This window comes from Oncorhynchus tshawytscha, linkage group LG13 (genome assembly GCF_018296145.1).
Source record: "Oncorhynchus tshawytscha isolate Ot180627B linkage group LG13, Otsh_v2.0, whole genome shotgun sequence".
NCBI lineage: Eukaryota > Metazoa > Chordata > Actinopteri > Salmoniformes > Salmonidae > Oncorhynchus > Oncorhynchus tshawytscha.
This window is the reverse complement of record NC_056441.1, coordinates 65,905,369-65,926,180: the sequence shown is the minus strand read 5'-3', so window position 1 is coordinate 65,926,180 and position 20,812 is coordinate 65,905,369. Positions and strand designations below refer to the sequence as shown.

Below are 20,812 nucleotides of genomic sequence, written 5' to 3'. Positions count from 1 at the left end.
TACAGGTTCGCCCCCTTGACAGAACCAGAACGGCTGTAGGTTCCAGTATACTGTACAGCCTTCGTACTACTCCCTCCCAGTGATTTACCTTGAGAGAGGCAGGGGCAGAGGCAAGATGTTTAAGTCTCAATGTCCCAAAAGGAGGCTAAAAACATTATTTAAATAAATCAGGGCTTTATTAGGGTGTTAAAGCCAGCCCTAATACTTACCTACCCTGACACATCTAGCCCAGTAATACCACACCACACAAACACAGGTCTGTACGTGTGCAGTCTAAGGGTAACGTACCACACCAAAGGATGAATTATAATGACTTTGAAACGCAATGCTTCGGCTATGATTCTGTAAGGCTAACAGACAGTGAGAGCCTCAGTTCCACCACTGTGTGTGTGTGTGAGAGTGTGTATGTGCACGCATTTGTGTGTGTGTTTCAGAATCTAAGAAATCCTAGCATTACCCCTGCCTTCTCACTACAAACCAAATCAAATGTATTTGTCACATGCACAGAATACAGCAGGTGTACTTTCCTGTGAAATGCTTACTAACGAGCCTTTTCACAACAATGCAGAGTTGAAAAGTAAGAACATTTTGATAAATACAAAAAGGAAATAGTAAGACAATAAAATAACAATAACAAGGCTATATACAAGGAGTACCAGTACCGAGTCAATGTGCAGGGGTACGAGGTAGTTGAGGTCATTTAGGTCAAATGTACATGTTGGTAGGGGTAAAAGTGACAAGGCAATCACAATAGATAATAAACAGAGTAGCAGCAGCGTATGGCAAGAGTGGGAAGGTGTGTGAAAGTGTGTCTACGTGTGAGTGTGTGTGTGGGGTCCATATGCATGTGTGTGTGTGTGTGTGTGTGTGTGTTTTGTGTGTGTGAGCATATGTAGTGTGTGGGTGTGTGTTATGTAGATGCGTGTTGATGTGTCAGTGTAGTATGTGTGGGTAGAGTTCAGTGTAGTTTGTGTGAATGTGTGGGTAGAGTTCAGTGTAGTTTGTGTGAATAAGTTGGTAGAGTTCAGTGTAGTTTGTGTGAATGTGTGGGTAGAGTCCAGTATAGTATGTGTGAATGTGTGGGTAGAGTCCAGTGTAGTTTGTGTGAATGTGTGGGTAGAGTTCAGTGTAATTTGTGTGAATAAGTTGGTAGAGTTCAGTGTAGTTTGTGTGAATGTGTGGGTAGAGTCCAGTATAGTATGTGTGAATGTGTGGGTAGAGTCCAGTGTAGTTTGTGTGAATGTGTGGGTAGAGTTCAGTGTAATTTGTGTGAATAAGTTGGTAGAGTTCAGTGTAGTTTGTGTGAATGTGTGGGTAGAGTCCAGTATAGTATGTGTGAATGTGTGGGTAGAGTCCAGTGTAGTGTGTGTGAATGTGTGGGTAGAGTTCAGTGTAGTTTGTGTGAATGTGTGGGTAGAGTTCAGTGTAATTTGTGTGAATGTGTGGGTAGAGTTCAGTGTAGTTTGTGTGAATGTGTTGGTAGAGTTCAGTGTAGTTTGTGTGAATGTGTGAGTAGAGTTCAGTGTAGTGTGTGTGAATGTGTGGGTAGAGTTCAGTGTAGTTTGTGTGAATGTGTTGGTAGAGTTCAGTGTAGTTTGTGTGAATGTGTGGGTAGAGTTCAGTGTAGTTTGTGTGAATGTGTGGGTAGAGTTCAGTGTAGTTTGTGTGAATGTGTTGGTAGAGTTCAGTGTAGTTTGTGTGAATGTGTGGGTAGAGTTCAGTGTAGTTTGTGTGAATGTGTTGGTAGAGTTCAGTGTAGTTTGTGTGAATGTGTGGGTAGAGTCCAGTATAGTATGTGTGAATGTGTGGGTAGAGTCCAGTGTAGTTTGTGTGAATGTGTGGGTAGAGTTCAGTGTAGTTTGTGTGAATGTGTGGGTAGAGTTCAGTGTAGTTTGTGTGAATGTGTGGGTAGAGTTCAGTGTAGTTTGTGTGAATGTGTTGGTAGAGTTCAGTGTAGTTTGTGTGAATGTGTGGGTAGAGTTCAGTGTAGTTTGTGTGAATAAGTTGGTAGAGTTCAGTGTAGTTTGTGTGAATGTGTGAGTAGAGTTCAGTGTAGTTTGTGTGAATGTGTGAGTAGAGTTCAGTGTAGTTTGTGTGAATGTGTGAGTAGAGTTCAGTGTAGTTTGTGTGAATGTGTGGGTAGAGTTCAGTGTAGTGTGTGTGAATGTGTGGGTAGAGTTCAGTGTAGTTTGTGTGAATGTGTTGGTAGAGTTCAGTGTAGTTTGTGTGAATGTGTGAGTAGAGTTCAGTGTAGTTTGTGTGAATGTGTGAGTAGAGTTCAGTGTAGTTTGTGTGAATGTGTGAGTAGAGTTCAGTGTAGTTTGTGTGAATGTGTGGGTAGAGTTCAGTGTAGTTTGTGTGAATGTGTGTGTAGAGTTCAGTGTAGTTTGTGTGAATGTGTGGGTAGAGTTCAGTGTAGTTTGTGTGAATGTGTGGGTAGAGTTCTGTGTAGTTTGTGTGAATGTGTGGGTAGAGTCCAATGTAGTTTGTGTGAATGTGTGGGTAGAGTTCAGTGTAGTTTGTGTGAATGTGTGGGTAGAGTTCAGTGTAGTTTGTGTGAATGTGTGGGTAGAGTTCAGTGTAGTTTGTGTGAATGTGTGGGTAGAGTTCAGTGTAGTTTGTGTGAATGTGTGGGTAGAGTTCAGTGTAGTTTGTGTGAATGTGTGGGTAGAGCTCAGTGTAGTTTGTGTGAATGTGTGGGTAGAGTTCAGTGTAGTTTGTGTGAATGTGTGGGTAGAGTTCAGTGTAGTTTGTGTGAATGTGTGGGTAGAGCTCAGTGTAGTTTGTGTGAATGTGTGGGTAGAGTTCAGTGTAGTTTGTGTGAATGTGTGGGTAGAGCTCAGTGTAGTTTGTGTGAATGTGTGGGTAGAGTTCAGTGTAGTTTGTGTGAATGTGTGGGTAGAGTTCAGTGTAGTTTGTGTGAATGTGTGGGTAGAGTTCAGTGTAGTTTGTGTGAATGTGTGGGTAGAGTTCAGTGTAGTTTGTGTGAATGTGTGAGTAGAGCTCAGTGTAGTTTGTGTGAATGTGTGGGTAGAGCTCAGTGTAGTTTGTGTGAATGTGTGGGTAGAGTTCAGTGTAGTTTGTGTGAATGTGTGGGTAGAGCTCAGTGTAGTTTGTGTGAATGTGTGGGTAGAGTTCAGTGTAGTTTGTGTGAATGTGTGGGTAGAGTTCAGTGTAGTTTGTGTGAATGTGTGAGTAGAGCTCAGTGTAGTTTGTGTGAATGTGTGGGTAGAGCTCAGTGTAGTTTGTGTGAATGTGTGGGTAGAGTTCAGTGTAGTTTGTGTGAATGTGTGGGTAGAGTCCAGTGAGTGTGCATCGAGGAAAAAACTAAAATGCAAATAGTCTGGGTGGCTATTTGATTAACTGTTCAGCAGGCTTATGGCTTGTGGGTAAAAGCTGTTCAGGAGCCGTTTGGTCCCAGTCTTGGCGCTCCAGTACTGCTTGCCGTGCGGTAGCAGAAATAACAGTCTAAGTCAAGATGCTCTAAATGGTGTAGTGTAGAACCAACCTACTTAGAATTATCAAAATATGTCACACTGGATTTGAAATGCAAAACCCAAAAGCTGATGAATACAGTACGGCGATACAATTATAACAGAAAATGGTATCTCCTCCATAGTTGAATTGATTTTCTATTAACACTTTCCCTCTGACTCACCTATTAGTGTGCAGCGTCCGTCTCCCAGGGGGTAGCGCTGGTAGCGTGGCATGGGGAAGGGGGGCAGCTTGTGGAAGAGGGGCTCCAGCAGGGGCTCCAGTCTGGAGGCAGAAGGGTCCGAGGGGTAGAACAGGTTGAAGATCTGGGTGCAGGCAGGACGGAGTTGGCTTACTGAGGGACACAGGACAGCAGACAGCAGAGATTGGTAGGCTCTTAGTCTGTGAACTAATAAATTATAAGGCTTGTGTGTACAAAATGTGTAATGTGATGTGCAGTGATGTAAAGTACTTAAGTAAAAATACTTTAAAGTACTACTTAAGACATTTTTGGGGGTATCTGTACTTTACTATTAATATTTTTGCTAACTTTAACTTTTTACTCCATTAATTTCCCCTAACACCCAAAAGTACTCGTTACATTTTAACAGGAAAATTGTCCAATTCACACACTTATCAAGAAAACATCCCTGGTCTTCCCTACTGCATCTGATCTGACGGACTCACTAAACACAAATGCTTTGTTTGTAAATGATGTCTGAGTGTTGGAGAATGCCCCTGACTATCCGCCAATAAAAAAGAAAAAAAGAAAATAATTCCCCGTCTGGTTTGCTTAATATAATATAAAGAATTTTAAATGGTTTATACTTTTACTTTTGATACATAAGTACATTTTAGCAATTCTATTTACTTTTGATACTTCAGTATATTTAAAACCAAAAACTTTTAGACTTTCACTCAAGTAGTATTTTAGTAGGTGACTTTTACTTGAGTAATTTTCTATTCAGGTATCTTTACTTTTACTCAAGTATGACAATAGAGTACTTTTTCCTCCACTGGTGATGTGTGGAAAAGGCAGCCCTTTAAATATATTCATAGTCTAAAAAGGCTCTAAAAAGCTGCATCTGACATAGTGGTGTATTCAAGCAAAAGAAGTATGAAGATCGATCTGGTCCATCAGCGAGGTAGCTAAACATTGTGGGGAAGGTGTTGCATCAGGGTCTGCCTAGACACAGAAGAGTGTGAGAAGTGTGTGTGTTTCTCTAACAACACCTACCCTGGACAGCAGGCAGTACTGTACGTCTCATGGCCAGCACCAGGCCCAGTGGACAGCCCAGCAGGAAACATTCAGAGACCTCAAAGTCAAACCTCCCTGGGTTCAAAATCAGACTACTGCTGCTGCCGGGACGCAGGTCCACCCCCTCCTGCATCAGACTGGGAGAAGAGGAAGGAGGGAGGGATGGAAGGAGAGAGGGAAATGAAAGAAAAGAGAGAAGTAGAGAGAATGTGTTTTATTTTTATAAACCAAATCTACAAATGTTGCAATCCCTGTAGAAAAACAAGAAAATGGATGGGTATACCAAACAACAAATCTACTACCTCGTTCTTAGAGAGACTGACTCAAATTCAAATACTGCATCTCCCCTACTCATTATAATGGATTTTACTACTAAATCCACTGTGTGTGTCCTGAGTGAGCATGTACATAACAGGTTGGATGAGCATGTGTGTGGTAAGCACATGTTATCTGGGAGACAAGACTGGGGCCTTAGTAGGCAGAGCAGAGAGATGGATGGGGCTTGTGGATGTTTGAACAGCCAAACTGGCCTTAAACCTACTGCATGGCTATAAACCTACAGACCCTGCAGCTGTAGAAGACCTCTTGACCCCTCCAGTTTAACCATAACTAACACTTCCATCACAAAGGCCAGCATGGAGAGAAGGATTATGGTCTGTGGCCAGCCTAAAAGGGTAAATCAATCTGCCTTGGATGCTCTATTTGTCTTTCATCTTCCCACTACCTGCCTCTCTCACTTACTCTAAATTACAAACTACTTTCCTGCCCTCCATCAATTCACCTCTTACTGCTGGGGTCTGAACTAGTGGTGCGCGGGTCAGCTGTTTGTTCACCAGCAGCAAATTGCTAATAACCCATCTGCAACTGCCTGACTATATGATAAAGTAAAAACATAATTGCAAAAGGGTTTTCTAATGAACAATTAGCCTTTTAAATGATAAGCATGGATTAGCTAACACAGTGTGCCATTGGAACACAGGAGTGATGGTTGCTGATAATGGGCCCCTGTACGCCTACGTAGATATCCCATTAAAAATCAGCAGTTTCCAGCTACAATACTCATTTACAATATTAACAATGTCTACACTGTATTTCTGATCAATTTTATGTTATTTTAATGGACCAAAAAATGTGCTTTTCTTTGTGAAACAAGGATATTTCTAAATAACCCCAAACTTTTGAATGTAGTACATATATAAATTGACAGTCATGGCAGAATCCTGGAGGTTTTCTCCAAGGTGTGAAGATATTTCAACTCCAGGCAATAACAGGCGACACTGAGAACTCCAGCTTGACTCCCAAGTTTCTAAACCGTACCAAACCATATTTGGTATAGTGTCGCCATAATATTTGAATTGAGGAAGTGTGAACATAATTATGATATTTTAGTGATCCGCAGTAGAAGACGTCCTAAATGCCCCCTGCCTTCAGATCAGATGTGAGCTTAACAGCTAACTTGCACTTGTTATGCATTTTTAGGCTATGGATGAGAAAGTGAACTAGTTCCAAACGCGTAGCTCAGTTGAATGCAGCTTTGCGATCTATTGACATCAAGGGTTGCATTAAATAGGCACACAATTTTTTATGATGCATTTGGCGATGTTCAGTTCATTTGCACAAAACGTATAAACAAAAGCATTCACTGTGAAGGTTGATACAGGTAGGCCATCCACATATAGGCTGTGTGCTGCACTTCGTTCAATTTATCCAAGCAGTTATTGTTGTCTTGCTCAAACCTCGAGCCACCTGTCAAACTCAAGACCTTTTCTCTCAAAACACAGGGATGTCGATTCACACGGGACTAGTATTATCAGAAGTTTGCCAAAAAACTGTAGGCTATTCTGGTTAGATGTCCAGATTGCAGTTTTAATTGAACCCATATTAACAATAGGCTACAGTTCCCTTGACATGCCATAGGCCTATTTGAAGTCCCGTTTTTTGACTGTGGAATTTGTATAGCGACTCACAATCATCACACATAACATCCGGTGTTGTGCCCAAAATCCCCCCCTTCGACAATGCCCTTTTTCCACCATGGATTGATAACATTTTCTGCCTCTTCTCAAAAGCATTATTTGGCGATTGTCTGTGTCGGCAATTTGGAGCGTATACATTTAAGCCCTAAAGTATAGGCTTAAGCACTAATACCAGCTAGCCTAAAATAATGAAAGAAAAACGTCAATGTAGACTATATACATTTCACAATAATGATACATTTACGGATTTTTTAAAGGTATTGTTTCTCTTTATTCAAACCGCCCACCAACCACCCACCCTTCAGCCATGCAATATTTAATTACCCTAAATCCACACGGCAGATATAACTGCAGGGACTGTGGGTAGAGTAAAATCCCCTGGTTGAGGTGAAAAGGGAAGCTTTTGACAGGCAGGTGACCCAGAGATAGGCAGGCTTCCCAGAGGCCCCTGATGAGTGGGCTGATGCCTGGGTATCACAGCTCTAAAAACAGCCTAAACTGAACCAGAGCAGTGCCCTCCCTGTGAGGGGGTGGGGATACCCTGTGAGGGGGTGGGGGAACTTTCATAGAGAATATGGTGCCATTTACGATTCAGCCTAGGTTGCCAGGGATCTGGCTACTGTAGCCTTCTAAATAAAATGGTATTTATATGACTATAACTACGTGAGCCTTACATGTGACTTGGAATGGGAACACTGGTTGCTTGGTGCTGGTTAATTGGTAGCACGGTAGTGAGCTGGGAGCTCCCCATCCAGCCAGCTATAGCTGCAGTAGTCAGTCTCCTACAGTATGCACACTGGCTATTTATAGACTACAGCAGGCCGACAGGGAGGCCGGCAAGGTAGACAGGCAGGCATATATTGTAGATAGACAGAGAGAAAGGCAGACAAGCAGACAGGCAAGAAAGACAGACAGAAATGCAGACAAGCAGGCAGGTAGACAGGCAGGCAGAAAGGACCATATAGCAGCAAATATTGATGACAGAGTGACACACACAGAAATAAAACATCCCATGACAACCTGGCTGAGGGCCAGATAGCTACAGTACATCTGGGTTACCCCATCACACCACAGAGAACATAGCTAGATGGATAGATGTGCACTCATACACACATCATTCAAAACGTCACTAGAAATGTCTGGAATAAACATCGGGTATAGAACTGCGTGATAAGAAAACATGTATTCAGATATGATTCTAATGACAGTGGTATACGGCAACAATGTGATGGTAGGAGTATACTATTATGGGATTTTCCCTAAGTCTGAGTATCTACATACAGTATTTAACCTTTATCTTCATTGAATCGGAATGTCAACAGAGTCCTTGCCAAGAGAGAGAAAAGGCAGAATAATCCCCACTGTGTATCACAGTGAGCAAAGGAAAAGTACACTGTTACTACTGCCTCATAATCCAACCATGGTGCATGAATTGTGCTTTTGGAGGTATTGTCCCCCACTTTTGGAGGACAATAGAAATTGAAATTAGAGTTAGGGTTGAGCCGGGTGTAGACATGAAGCTAGGGTTAGGGTTATGGCTAGCTTCCATCAGGGTGCTGTTCTGTCTACAGTACCTGCTGAAGAAGCTGTGTTGTCCAGTAGATGTGTCTCCATCGTACGAGTCGCTCTGTTTCCTGCTAAGGGGCTGTCTGGCCTGGCTGTGTCCATCGCTGGGCATTGCCGAGATATCAATGTTGCTCTTACTCAGCCTCTTACTGGAGCTGAGGCCCAGGCTGGGGCTGTGACAGGGGCTGTCCTCAGGGTTATCCTGCGTGGGAGGAAGAGAGCGAGGGACACAAGCCTTCACGCTTCACTCACACTCAAATACCATAACTGTACAAAAACAAGCAGCTCATTGCTAATCCCTCTCTCTCAGCACATATGAGAATGTGGGAGCTGGCTAGCTGCCAGACCTGGATTTAAATACATGTGTATTTGAGTATTTCTATTTGAAATACTTGTTTTCTGTGTATGAGTATTTTTGTTCAAATTCTTGTTTCTAAATACATGATTTAAAATAGCCTTAGGACCAAACAGACCTGAGTTTAAATGCATGGAGTATTTAAATATTTGTATTTAAAAATACACTTGCCTGTGTTTGAGTATTTTTCAAATACAAACCAATACTTTCCATGTGTATTTCCAAATACATTCTAATATTCAACTACTTACTTTGAAATGTCTCTGAAAGTAATTGAAATACCCTCAAAAGTATTTCAACCCACGTCTGCTAACTCCAGAGAGATTTTGATCCTGTTTTATGTTTGAGGCTACAGGAGAGTAGAAGTGGGCAGAGTAGATTTGAGGTTAGAGAGAGGAGAGGGGAAATAGGAGAACAGATATAGAGAGAGTGAGAGAAAGAGAGAGAGCAGAGAGGGGAGAGAGGAGGGGCTCGGACAGAAAGAGCAGCCCAGGGGATCATGCAGTGCTACGGTAACTGGGTGTAAACAAACAGGAAAAGACAGGCCAGCTCAGGACTGAGAGGACACCGAGTAATTTCAAGGTCTTGGCTGGGATAGCATGGGGTAGGAGAGATTTTCTGAGAGGAAAGCTGTCTGAACAGAGAAGAACTTACACAATTCTAGCTACACGCCATGGGGAGATAGTTGAATAGCACAGAAAGCACAAACTGAAATTGTAATGCCTCAATTCAAAATTCTCTTAGGGGCATCCACAAGTGCAGTTTTACAGAACATGTTAGAGAGCAAGTTGATTGAGTTGTAATGTGTCATGTTCCTACCTTGAGGCTCTCAGTGCTGTTGTTCCTGCTGCTGCTGTGGCTGGGGCTGCTATGCTGCCTCTGGCTACTACTACTGCTGCTGCTGAAACACAGGGCGTCGAAGCACAGCACACCTCCCACACAGTCGCCCATCACACACACCTGGACGGGAACACACACACAGATGCACGCACACAAAGACGCACATGCAGTACACACACACCGTTTTAGAAAACCTCGCTCCACTCAATCAATGTAGGCTGCCAAGCCTCCCCAGCAGGCATATTTGGGCCCCGTGCCTGTTCAGATCCACAGTTGAATCTGAATGTCAATAGCACACTTCATTAGGACTGACTCAGTCTGAGGGAACAACACAATTTTCTCCTTAATTGGTTTGACGTGCCACCATTGTACTTGGCTTCCTGACTAAGAATTGCGTTATGCCCACAAATCTTGTCAAAGTTATGCAAGGAGATGAAGTAATTTTGAACACAGGTCCTTATCAGAGAGGGGATTGTCCACAGGTGTGTGAGAGTTAATGGGGTCTGCATACGGCATGATAAAGCTGCAGGTCTCTGGCGACACTAGTCCCCACAGTTAACACAGAGGATTACCCAGCCCTCTCTATCCCAATCATCACTTCCTCTGGAAATGATTGGCTTCCATTAAATGGACTGCAGCACATTATTGGATTTGGCCTGAGAGATTTAAGGGAATGAGATCTCCCATTCTCTCTCTCCTCTTCTCCTCCCTTGTTCCTTACAGTATGACTATCACAGTATCTCTAGTGAGTCAGTGTGACCCTGTGGGAGCCGAGGGGACACTTTAGAGGTTGGACCCACCTCGCTAGTGAAGACCTTTATGGGGGGACACTTTAGGAGGACGGACCCACCTGGCCAGTGAAGCCCTATATTGGGGGACACTTTGACCAGTGAGACGGATGGACAGACCCACCTGGCCAGTGAAGCCCTGCCATTTAAGCCCTTGGGGGTGGGACACTAGAGGACAGACCCACCTGGCCACACTTTGAGAGGGGTGGGACCCCACCTGGCCAGTGAAGACCTGTCTATACCTGGGGACCCTTCTAGGGACACTAGGGACAGACACACCTGGCCAGTGAAGCCCTGTCTAGGGGACACACTAGAGGACAGACCCACCTGACCAGTGAAGCCCTGTCTCGAGGGACACTAGAGGACAGACCCACCTGACCAGTGAAGCCCTGTCTAGGGGGACACTAGAGGACAGACCCACCTGGCCAGTGAAGCCCTGTCTCGGGACACTAGAGGACAGACCCACCTGACCAGTGAAGCCCTGTCTCGGGGGACACTAGAGGACAGACCCACCTGACCAGTGAAGCCCTGTCTAGGGGACACACTAGAGGACAGACCCACCTGACCAGTGAAGCCCTGTCTCGAGAGACACTAGAGGACAGACCCACCTGACCAGTGAAGCCCTGTCTAGGGGGGACACTAGAGGACAGACCCACCTGGCCAGTGAAGCCCTGTCTCGGGGACACTAGAGGACAGACCCACCTGGCCAGTGAAGCCCTGTCTAGGGGACACCTGTGAAGCCCTAGGTGGGACACTAGAGGACAGACCCACCTGGCCAGTGAAGCCCTGTCTAGGAGGGACACTAGAGGACAGACCCACCTGGCCAGTGAAGCCCTGTCTGTCTAGGAGGGACACAAGAGGACAGACCCACCTGACCAGTGAAGCCCTGTCTGGCCAGGGGGGTGGGACACTAGAGGACAGACCCACCTGACCAGTGAAGCCCTGTCTAGGGGGGACACTACACCCACCTGGCCAGTGAAGCCCTGACAGACAGACCACCTGGCCAGTGAAGCCCTGTCTAGGGGAGGACAGACCCACCTGACCAGAAGCCCTGACAGACCCCACCTGACCAGTGAAGCCCTGTCTCGAGAGACACTAGAGGACAGACCCACCTGACCAGTGAAGCCCTGTCTAGGGGGGACAGACACCTGACCAGTGAAGCCCTGTCTCGAGAGACACTAGAGGACAGACCCACCTGACCAGTGAAGCCCTGTCTAGGGGGGACACTAGAGGACAGACCCACCTGGCCAGTGAAGCCCTGTCCGTCCTGGGACTCGAGGAAGCTGTGGTAGACCTGGTTGGTGCGGGTGATGAGAGTTGCCACGGCGTCCTGGTAGTTTGGTGCTGCGATGGCAAGGAGCGGGAGGGCAGCCAGGGGCAGGTGGTCAACACTGCTGGACACACAGCTCTCGTCATAGCTGTACGGGTTCAGACTGGAGGGGATAGGAAGGAGGGGAACACACAACAGGAAGTCATTTGTGTGTCCTGAATAACAATCAATTCAATTCAAAATGTTATCCCTGAAAAATGACTTGTATTGCCATAGTTTTGTGGCTTACATGGAAAATGGAAAGTATCTATATGGTGAATGGAGAGCCCTCTGACATTTACAGTATCAACAGGCATTCATTCATCAAGCGTTTCCACTGCACAAAAATGTCATGGGAAATGGAATTTGGAAAAAGTCTTGTAATTGGCTGTTTCTGATAATCCAAGGTTATTTTGGGAAAAAGAGCCAACAAAATGAGTTGTTACCATGGAATGTATAAATATGATGAATGAGCCTGTGGCTATTCATCCCCCCCCACTATCTCTCTCACTCTCTCTCTCTCCACTCACTCTCTCTTCCACTCTCCTTACAGGTGCAGGCTGGCAGACTCTCCCCTGCTGGCACAACCTCGCCTCCTCTGAATGTCTGATAGCACCCTACGCTCTGTTCATCTGATGTGTGTGCATGTGTGTGTGAATCAGAGTGACAGAGTGTCCAAGATCCATTATCCAACAGTGTGGGGAAACAGTGAACAATAGCGTTGCCCTTGCCAGCACTCCTTGAACAGCTGTACCTATCACCATCCATCAGCAGCTCAGATTACAGGAACTTGCCAAACCTGTGCCAAGGCTGAAATATGGGTGCAGTCATGGATAAGATGGGGTCTGCGTGGTGTGAAGACTCCATCTGTAGAGGAGGTCCCTACCCAGCAGTATCCATTGATAAGAATAGCCAGGAGAGAAAAGGAGCTTCCCAGGTAAATGGCAAGCTGAAGCTGTGATGTCATGCGCCATGTTCCCCACCCTCTCTCTCTCTCTCTCTCTCTCTCTCTCTCTCTCTCTCTCTCTCTCTCTCTCTCTCTCTCTCTCTCTCTCTCTCTGTGAACAGATCCCCTGTGTCTGCAGTGGGGAACATGGAACAAGAAACTGTGACACCACTATAATAAGACACCTACAATATGTAGGTGATAGCGACTGTTTTCTGTTCAGTTATTTCACAGGTACAGTTAGGCAATGCTCTAGGTAAAAACTGCCATTTGACTAGAATGTATCTGACCCCAGAATGGCTGACTGTCTGCTTTAAAAGCTGAGTACTGTAAGTACTTACACTGTAACAGCATTACTGCAGTATATATCAGTGGAGGCTCCTCAGAGGAAGAAGGAGAGGACCATCCTCCTCTGTGAATTTCATAAAAATGTAAATGATAAAACATTTTCTTTTTAAAGTTATCCTTTTTAGATAAAACTTTACTAAAAGTATTCATGTCACCAAATCATTTATTTAAACACTGTTTTGCAATGAAGGTCTACAGTAGCCTCAGCAGCACTCTGTAGGGTAGCACCATGGTGTAGCCGGAGGACAGCTAGCTTATGTCCTCCTCTGGTACATTGAATACAATACAAAACCTAGGAGGCTCGAATGAAAAGTGGATTGGCGGTGGCTAGAAAGCCGGTGCCGTCGACCGCCGCCCGAACAAGGAGAGAGACCGACTTCGCCGGAAGTCGTGACAACCAATCAAAGGATCAGAGAATGAATCTAGTACTGAAAACATAAGGGCCATTCCGCCAAATTGGTGCCATTTGAATGTTGGAACTTTTCAAAATTAAACTTAATTCTTTATCTTTTTTCAGCACTGTATCTAATAGCACACATGTTTAACTATTCAAAATGTGTAATGGTCAATCTTAGGCAAATGTATGATTTTTTTTTACAAGGCTTCGAAATGGAAGATGGTTGCATTTTTCTCAGTCCTGTTCCCAAAACTCTGTTTAAATATCAATTAAAAGTCATGCCCACTAGTTGCTTTGTTTTCCCCTCAATAAAGTGGCTATTTTAAAGAAATAATTGGTTACATGTTATTAAATATATAGATCTGTAGCTAAAAAGTCACAACATATGCAGGCGAAATGTCTTTTTTTTTTAAACACAAAGCCATTTTTTATTTTTAAGGGAGACCCCAACCTCAATTTTATAAAACAAATATATAATGTGATGTTTCAAACAATTGTTTAAAGGATAGACCAAACATAATTGAAAAATAAGTGGTTTATCTTTATTTGTTTTAATAAAACACAATGAAGTAACAGGAATGAGCACTGAGTCACAGGAATGAGCACTGAGTAACAGGAATGTGCACTGAGTAACAGGAATGAGCACTGGGTCACAGGAATGAGCACTGGGTCACAGGAATGAGCTCTGAGTAACAGGAATGAGCACTGAGTAACAGGAATGAGCACTGGGTCACAGGAATGAGCACTGAGTAACAGGAATGAGCACTGGGTCACAGGAATGAGCACTGGGTCACAGGAATGAGCACTGAGTAACAGGAATGAGCACTGAGTAACAGGAATGAGCACTGAGTCACAGGAATGAGCACTGAGTCACAGGAATGAGCACTGAGTCACAGGAATGAGCACTGAGTCACAGGAATGAGCACTGAGTCACAGGAATGAGCACTGGGTCACAGGATGAGCACTGGGTCACAGGAATGAGCAGCGCGGTCACAGGAATGAGCACTGGGTCACAGGAATGAGCACTGAGTCACAGGAATGAGCACTGAGTCACAGGAATGAGCACTGAGTCACAGGAATGAGCACTGAGTCACAGGAATGAGCACTGGGTCACAGGATGAGCACTGGGTCACAGGAATGAGCAGCGCGGTCACAGGAATGAGCACTGGGTCACAGGAATGAGCACTGGGTCACAGGAATGAGCACTGAGTAACAGGAATGAGGGCTGAGTAACAGGAATGAGTGTTTGTGTGTGTGAGAATAACTGGATGTCACAGAACTTCCTTCAATTAAACAAAGATAAAACAGAGGTCATTATATTTGGCAAAAAATATCAACATAAAAGCAGTAACAATTGTGTGTGCGTGGATGTGAATGTGTGCTTGTGTGTGTGGGGTGGGAGAGAGAAGGTGTGAGTATCGCTCCTCCCCTGCAGCATGTGTGTCTGGCTCCTGCCTCTGCATAGTATGGGTTCTCCATCTTCCTCTACAAAAGGCAAGAAAGACAACAAATACAAAAAGCTGAGCATATTAATCAGATCCTCAGATCTCTACATTGACTGCCAGTACCTAATATTAACTTGAAAATACATATAAAACACAACATTCACTTGTAAACACGACATACAATTTTATTTCATATAGAACTGCAATAAATGAATGATCAAAAACAATCTCTAGTTTGGCCCAGACTTCGTTGTCAGTTTCCATGTAACGAGCTGTGACTTGCCTCGCTGGTGGAATGGTACACAGGATGTCTTGAAACGGGTACCAAAGGATGTCTTCGCGGTCTGGCCAGCAAAACCTGTTGGCCCCTATCCTTTTCATACAACAAACAGTGTGTGTTTGTCTGTGATGATGCCAGGGTACCGTTGACCGTCGTACTTCAGCACACACCATTTGCCAACAACCAGGACTTTGCCACTGATTTTCTGTGGTCGTGGGAGCCTGATTAAATGTGAAATGCTTTGCATTAAAGCACTCACAGTTCAGATGTTGTCTTGGTGTGAACAAACAGCTGACGTCCCTGTAGGTCAGCTCTCCATGGCCTGGGGTTACTGCCTGATGCATCTTCATCGTAGATGGAACTAGTGGCACATCCTTGGGCATCTCTGACACTGCTCTGTTGACTGCTTCCTCTTCCACAAAAACAACTTGATTGCTGTATCTGTCTTGCTCAACACAGAAAACAGCTCTGAAGCATCAGGGATATCTGTCACCTTGCTGACAAGACTATCAGCCATCCTCTTCAGGGCCCTACCACTCCATCCGGGGCACCCTTTCCGGGGCTTGCCTCAAAGAAATTCCACGATCCAGCAGTGAATCCTCTTCTGAACAGCTTAGTACAAAACAGGAAAAAATTCCCTCGCTGCTTATGCTGAGTTCAAGGGCCATCACTGTAAAAATGGACTGTGGAGACCTCTGGATGTGCACTCTACACATAATCAAGCACTGGTGATAAGTGCTGCCAGATTGCTGGTGGGCCCTTCTGTCTGGAGGGGGACACTGTGCAGAAGGACACCGGTCGAGGGGTGGTATGCACATAAAGCACACATGTGTGCAATGTTGCCTGATGGTGTGATGCTCTGAAGTGGACCGTCTGTATTTCTGTACTTATAGAGGTCATTTTCGGAAAAGTCCAGATGAATTAAGCATTCATGTGCTTTCAAGCCTTGTTTCAGTGCCCTGTAGTGGGTAAACTGATTCTTGATGTTGTAAGTGTGCCTCTTAAACTTGCGCAGCATCAGGTTCAGCTGTTCCAGCAGTTGCTCTTGGGTGGTCTGGAACTCTTATTTGATGGTGGATGTTCTGCCATTGGGGGCATTCTTGTGCTCCTTATCCACAATTGCCCACTGGACATAAGTAACTTCATTCTTATCGTTGTATATATTGGCCTGAGACGGGGCCAGAGAGGTCCTTGCACACCCCACATGCACATCGTGCACATCATGTTGCATGTGATGGATTTTAGAAGTTCATCAGGATTGAAAGTGTTGATGATCTTCAGGTGGTGCAGTTTCTGTACGATAAAACTGAGATTTTCGTGCTGCTTGCACATGCAAGTCTCCAGGTCACTTGGGTGAACAACTCAAAAGGGGTGCAGTGAGCAGAAGAGGGAGTATGAGATCAACCCATCATGTTCTGCCAAAAACTTCACGTAGATTTTTCATCGTGTTCAAAAGGAACCTCTTGATTTTCTTCTGGGTGAGGGTCTGCCACTTCCCAGTCGTAATTCGACTGACATCATCCCTGGTGTAAATATCTCTGACATTGTTTATGAAGCCATCTACCACCCCATTGTTTCTCTTCTTTTGGTAGTTTAAGTTTAGTTCTGCATTCTTCGCATTCATCAGTCACCTTTTCTTTGAAAACCCAAATGAACCTTGGGAGAGACGTTGCAGCCTATATTTTTTATACGTTTTCCTGTCACTATCTTTGAGATGAGTTGCCTTTCCCTTTCTCCCTGTGAGTTTCTGTACCTCTGCCGGATGTTCTCCACTAAGACCTCATGGAAGAGTATTTTGTATTGTAGCACGTGGTAGCTGTCTCATTTGTTTGTCAATTTTTGTACGTGGAGATGGATTATTCTGTTTCATACGGATAATTTTTTCCTTATACCCATCCTTTTTTTCAGGTTTGTGTCTGTAGCTGCTTTTGTAGCTCTTCAGTTTGTTGTCTTTCACCTCCTTTTAAGCCCTTCATCTTTTTGCCTAAAACACACAAGTACATCACAATTACGATAGTTAAGCACTTAATCGATTGGTTCCCTGTAAGTAATGTGTTCACATTGTAAAACTGAAAACACCTTCAGTAATTCCAACTGTGAAAATTAAAATCAAGAGAATAGTATTATAATGAATCAATGTATACACCAGATACACATTTGAAATGAATATTTCATTCAAACGTCTCACTCCTGTTACTCTTATTGAGTCCTGTTACCCTTCATATGAGTAACAGACTGAAAGTAACAGGACTGAGTTTTTAGTATAGCATTTTCAAATATATGAAATGTAGCCACATGGCATCGATGCTAATAACACGATAACACTTAGCACCTTCAAGTGGTTTACCAAAACTATCTTTAAAAAACAAACATTCTCAATCATACTTACAAAATGATACAAAATACAGAAAAAAGAGTGAGAAAACGTACTTACTTTTGGTCTTCCCATGACCTTCTGGAGACTCAAATGATGCTACTTCCGGCTGATCATGTGACTTGTGGAATGTCCCACATTTTTAGAGGGGGGAATGTGTCAGGGTAACAGGACTGAGTAAAAACCTGGGGGCATGACTAAAATGTGTATTTTAACTAACATATTAGGAATTTCCGATGAGAAAATGTATTTTATGTCTAAATTGGAAATAGAGTCACACAATAATAATTTTAAAAAAGATTTCTGAATGATTCTAATCATTATATTTCATGGTGAAGTGTAGTGTTAGAGTGGGGATGGGCTCAAATCAAAATGTGTCATTGTTCTAGGTAGTTTTTATTCGGTTTTACATGATGTATCTTCAAATTGCAATCAGGACAAAGAGCAGGACACTTTGCTTGATAATATAATGTATTATACGGATACTTATCATGCATATTTATGCATATAATATCCTTGGGACAGAAAAGGCACAGATTCATTGGAATGACCCATAAGATACAGCTAGCTAGCACTGCAGTGCATAAAATGTGGGTCAGTAGTTGCTTCAAAGTGAGAGAAGGACAATAGTTGAACAGTTTTGAACAAATCAATGTTTTCCAAAATGAAGGAGAACCAAGAGAGAGCTGGAGAGCGATTTTGTAAATTTTTTTCACTTCAGTATCACTTACTAAGCTAGCAAATTCAGCAGGATTTATTGCATGTCATGCAATAAAATGCAAATGAATTACTTAAAAATCATACAATGTGATTTTCCGGATTTTTGTTTTAGATTCCGTCTCTCACAATTGAAGTGAACCTATGATACAAAAATACAGACCTCTACATGCTTTGTAAGTAGGAAAACCTGCAAAATCGGCAGTGTATCAAATACTTGTTCTCCCCACTGTATATATTTAACCAGGCAAGTCAGTTAAGAACAAATTCGTATTTACAATGATGGCCTACAACGGCAAAGCTGGGTCAATTAAGCGCCGCCCTATGGGACTCCCAATCAAGGCCAGATGTGATACAGCCTGGATTCAAACCTGGGATTGTAGTGATGCTTTTTGCACTGAATGCAGTGCCTTAGACCGCTGCGCCACTGGGATGATTTGTTGTCTATGACGTTACTTTAGTTATGGTGACAACGACGTAGGCTTTGTGTGGCAGTTATGACATGGTTTGGCTTGGAAATGTTTTTTTACCTGGTCACATACAGCTAATGTGTTGTGCATTGAAGTCCACAAACAAAGGGAAAAGGTGAGAGGAAGCGAGTGCATAGATGTGAGAAGGAATACAACATGGCTGCTATGAATGTGAACAGTGTTTATGCGTGACCAGGGGTGTATTTATTCTGCTGATTCTGCTGAAAAACATTTCTTAAACGGAAGCAAGTGGAACGAAACAGAGATAAACATACATGTACCTGAATTTGTCCAATAGAAACTCTCGTTTGCAACTGTGGGACTAATGATTACACCCTAGATCAGCTAGGTGCATGCAAGAGTGTGTGCAAGGCGGTATTGAATGTGTCGCAACTTCAAGATGGTTATAGGGGCAATTTGAGAATAATGTAGTAGCCTAAACCTATCGATGTTACATTGAACTGGGTGAATGGAATATGAATGACAGTCATCCAATTTCCTGTAATAGAAATAAGGCCATGCTCATGAAAAAAATAAATGGTCCTCCCTCATCTTAAACGGCACTGACCTCCACTGGTATGTAGGTTATCCATCGGTAGTCACTCTCAAGGGCCTGTGTAATGTACTGCTATAGCTGTACTGTGTCATGCTGTTCCTGTCGTGTTAACAGAGCCCTGTAGAGCCCCCTGCTGCTGGCACAGGACACAGATATTACCATAACACCCCTGGACAGGCAGTTACATGGCCAAGACCAAGGTCAAAGACCATCTAGACACAACAAGACAACACAAAGCCACCCACCCAGCTTCTCTCGTCAGCCTGTTCTTTATTTATTTCTAGAGATGGATAATTAGTCATCTACTTATGTTGTTGGTAATGTTGTGGGATATTTATTCTTCACCTGATATAGAGTCCAGGTAATGCTTTGTTACTGAGTTTCACTGTAATTGGATGTAGAATACATAGCTATACCAATCTAATTTCTTGGAAGAATGCAGAGCCTATAGGAGCACAGTGGGTTTCAAGTCTTGACAATGGGTTTCAAGTCACTATGAGAAAGTATCTCTGGTGTGTGAGATGAGACTTTCTCACACACACACACACACACACACACACACACACACACACACACACACACACACACACACACACACACACACACACACACACACACACATTCTCATTAGGAGAGTGTTCATGCTAGCCGGGGTAGAAGCTGAGGATATACTGTGGTATGCCATCAAAGCAGAACAGACCTTCAGAGAGCCTATTTGTAAGAAGACAAGGGCTCCTTGGCTTACTCGCTCTATGCCTCTGTGTAACACTTCTAACAAAAGTAGGCTTACAGTTGTGTTCAACCTACAGCAAGCCAGTCAGCCTATTCCTACAGTACATGAATGAACCTCTTCAACAATACAACTAAGAGAATTGTATCAAGGCCATTTACATTGAAGACTGCCGATTAAAACAAAAAACTGTTAGAATCAGATTTGGGTTCCGTCCCAAATGGCACCGTATTCCTTACATACTGCACTACTTTTGACCAGAGCCCTATGGGCCCAAGCAGTGCACTACATTTGGGACACAATGTCTATCATCCTTTCTCCCATCCATTTCTGTAGTGTCTGATTCTACAGATTTACATAGTAATGTGCTGATGAAGAGATGCCTTGCTAGCTGCCATTAACAGGATCTATCCATTAGGAGTGGCGTGGCAAGAGAGAGGAGATAGGGGCTTATCTGTTCAATCAGCCCTAAGCCAGCATCAGCAAGCCAGCATCCCTCCTCAAAGCCAAGAAGGTTACACTATCTCACATTCCCTCTCACTTCATCTGATGTCACAGAGTGGGCAAGACTGAAATAGGCTCTAACTTCATCTGATGTCACAGAGTGGGCAAGACTGAAATAGGCTCTAACTTCAGAGAGGGTTAGATTCCAGGCTGTATCACAATTGGGAGTCCTATAGGGCGGCGCACAATTGCCCCAGTGTAGTCCGGGTTAGGGTTTGGCCGGGGTAGGCTGTCATTGTAAATAAGATTTTGTTCTTATTAACTGGCTTGCCTAGTTAAATAAAAGTTAAATAAAAACAATTTAAATATAAAAAAATGACGGGGCACACGGTTTACAAAGCTAACGAGGGAGAAGCAGAGACATAGACAGAAGGAGAGGGAGAGGCCGAGGAGGGGCCGAGGGAGGGGCCGAGGTAGGGGAAAAGGGAGGGGCAGAGGGAGAAGCAGGGGCAGAGGCAGGGGGAGGGGCCGAGGGAGGG

General features: G+C 43.9%; 1 protein-coding gene across 2 annotated transcripts in view; it reads right to left on the bottom strand.

Annotated features, from left to right (window-relative positions):
* Positions 1-20,812, bottom strand: part of LOC112266134 (membrane-associated phosphatidylinositol transfer protein 3-like) — a 130,604-nt gene that overhangs the window by 55,713 nt on the left and 54,079 nt on the right. For both annotated transcript variants that reach the window (XM_042296207.1, XM_042296208.1), the window contains exons 6-10: positions 11,501-11,690; positions 9,449-9,589; positions 8,283-8,476; positions 4,712-4,869; positions 3,659-3,829 (exon numbers count right to left, since the gene is read on the bottom strand). In XM_042296207.1, coding sequence (XP_042152141.1) covers positions 3,659-3,829; positions 4,712-4,869; positions 8,283-8,476; positions 9,449-9,589; positions 11,501-11,690 — 854 coding nt within the window. The remainder of the gene's footprint in view (positions 1-3,658; positions 3,830-4,711; positions 4,870-8,282; positions 8,477-9,448; positions 9,590-11,500; positions 11,691-20,812) is intronic.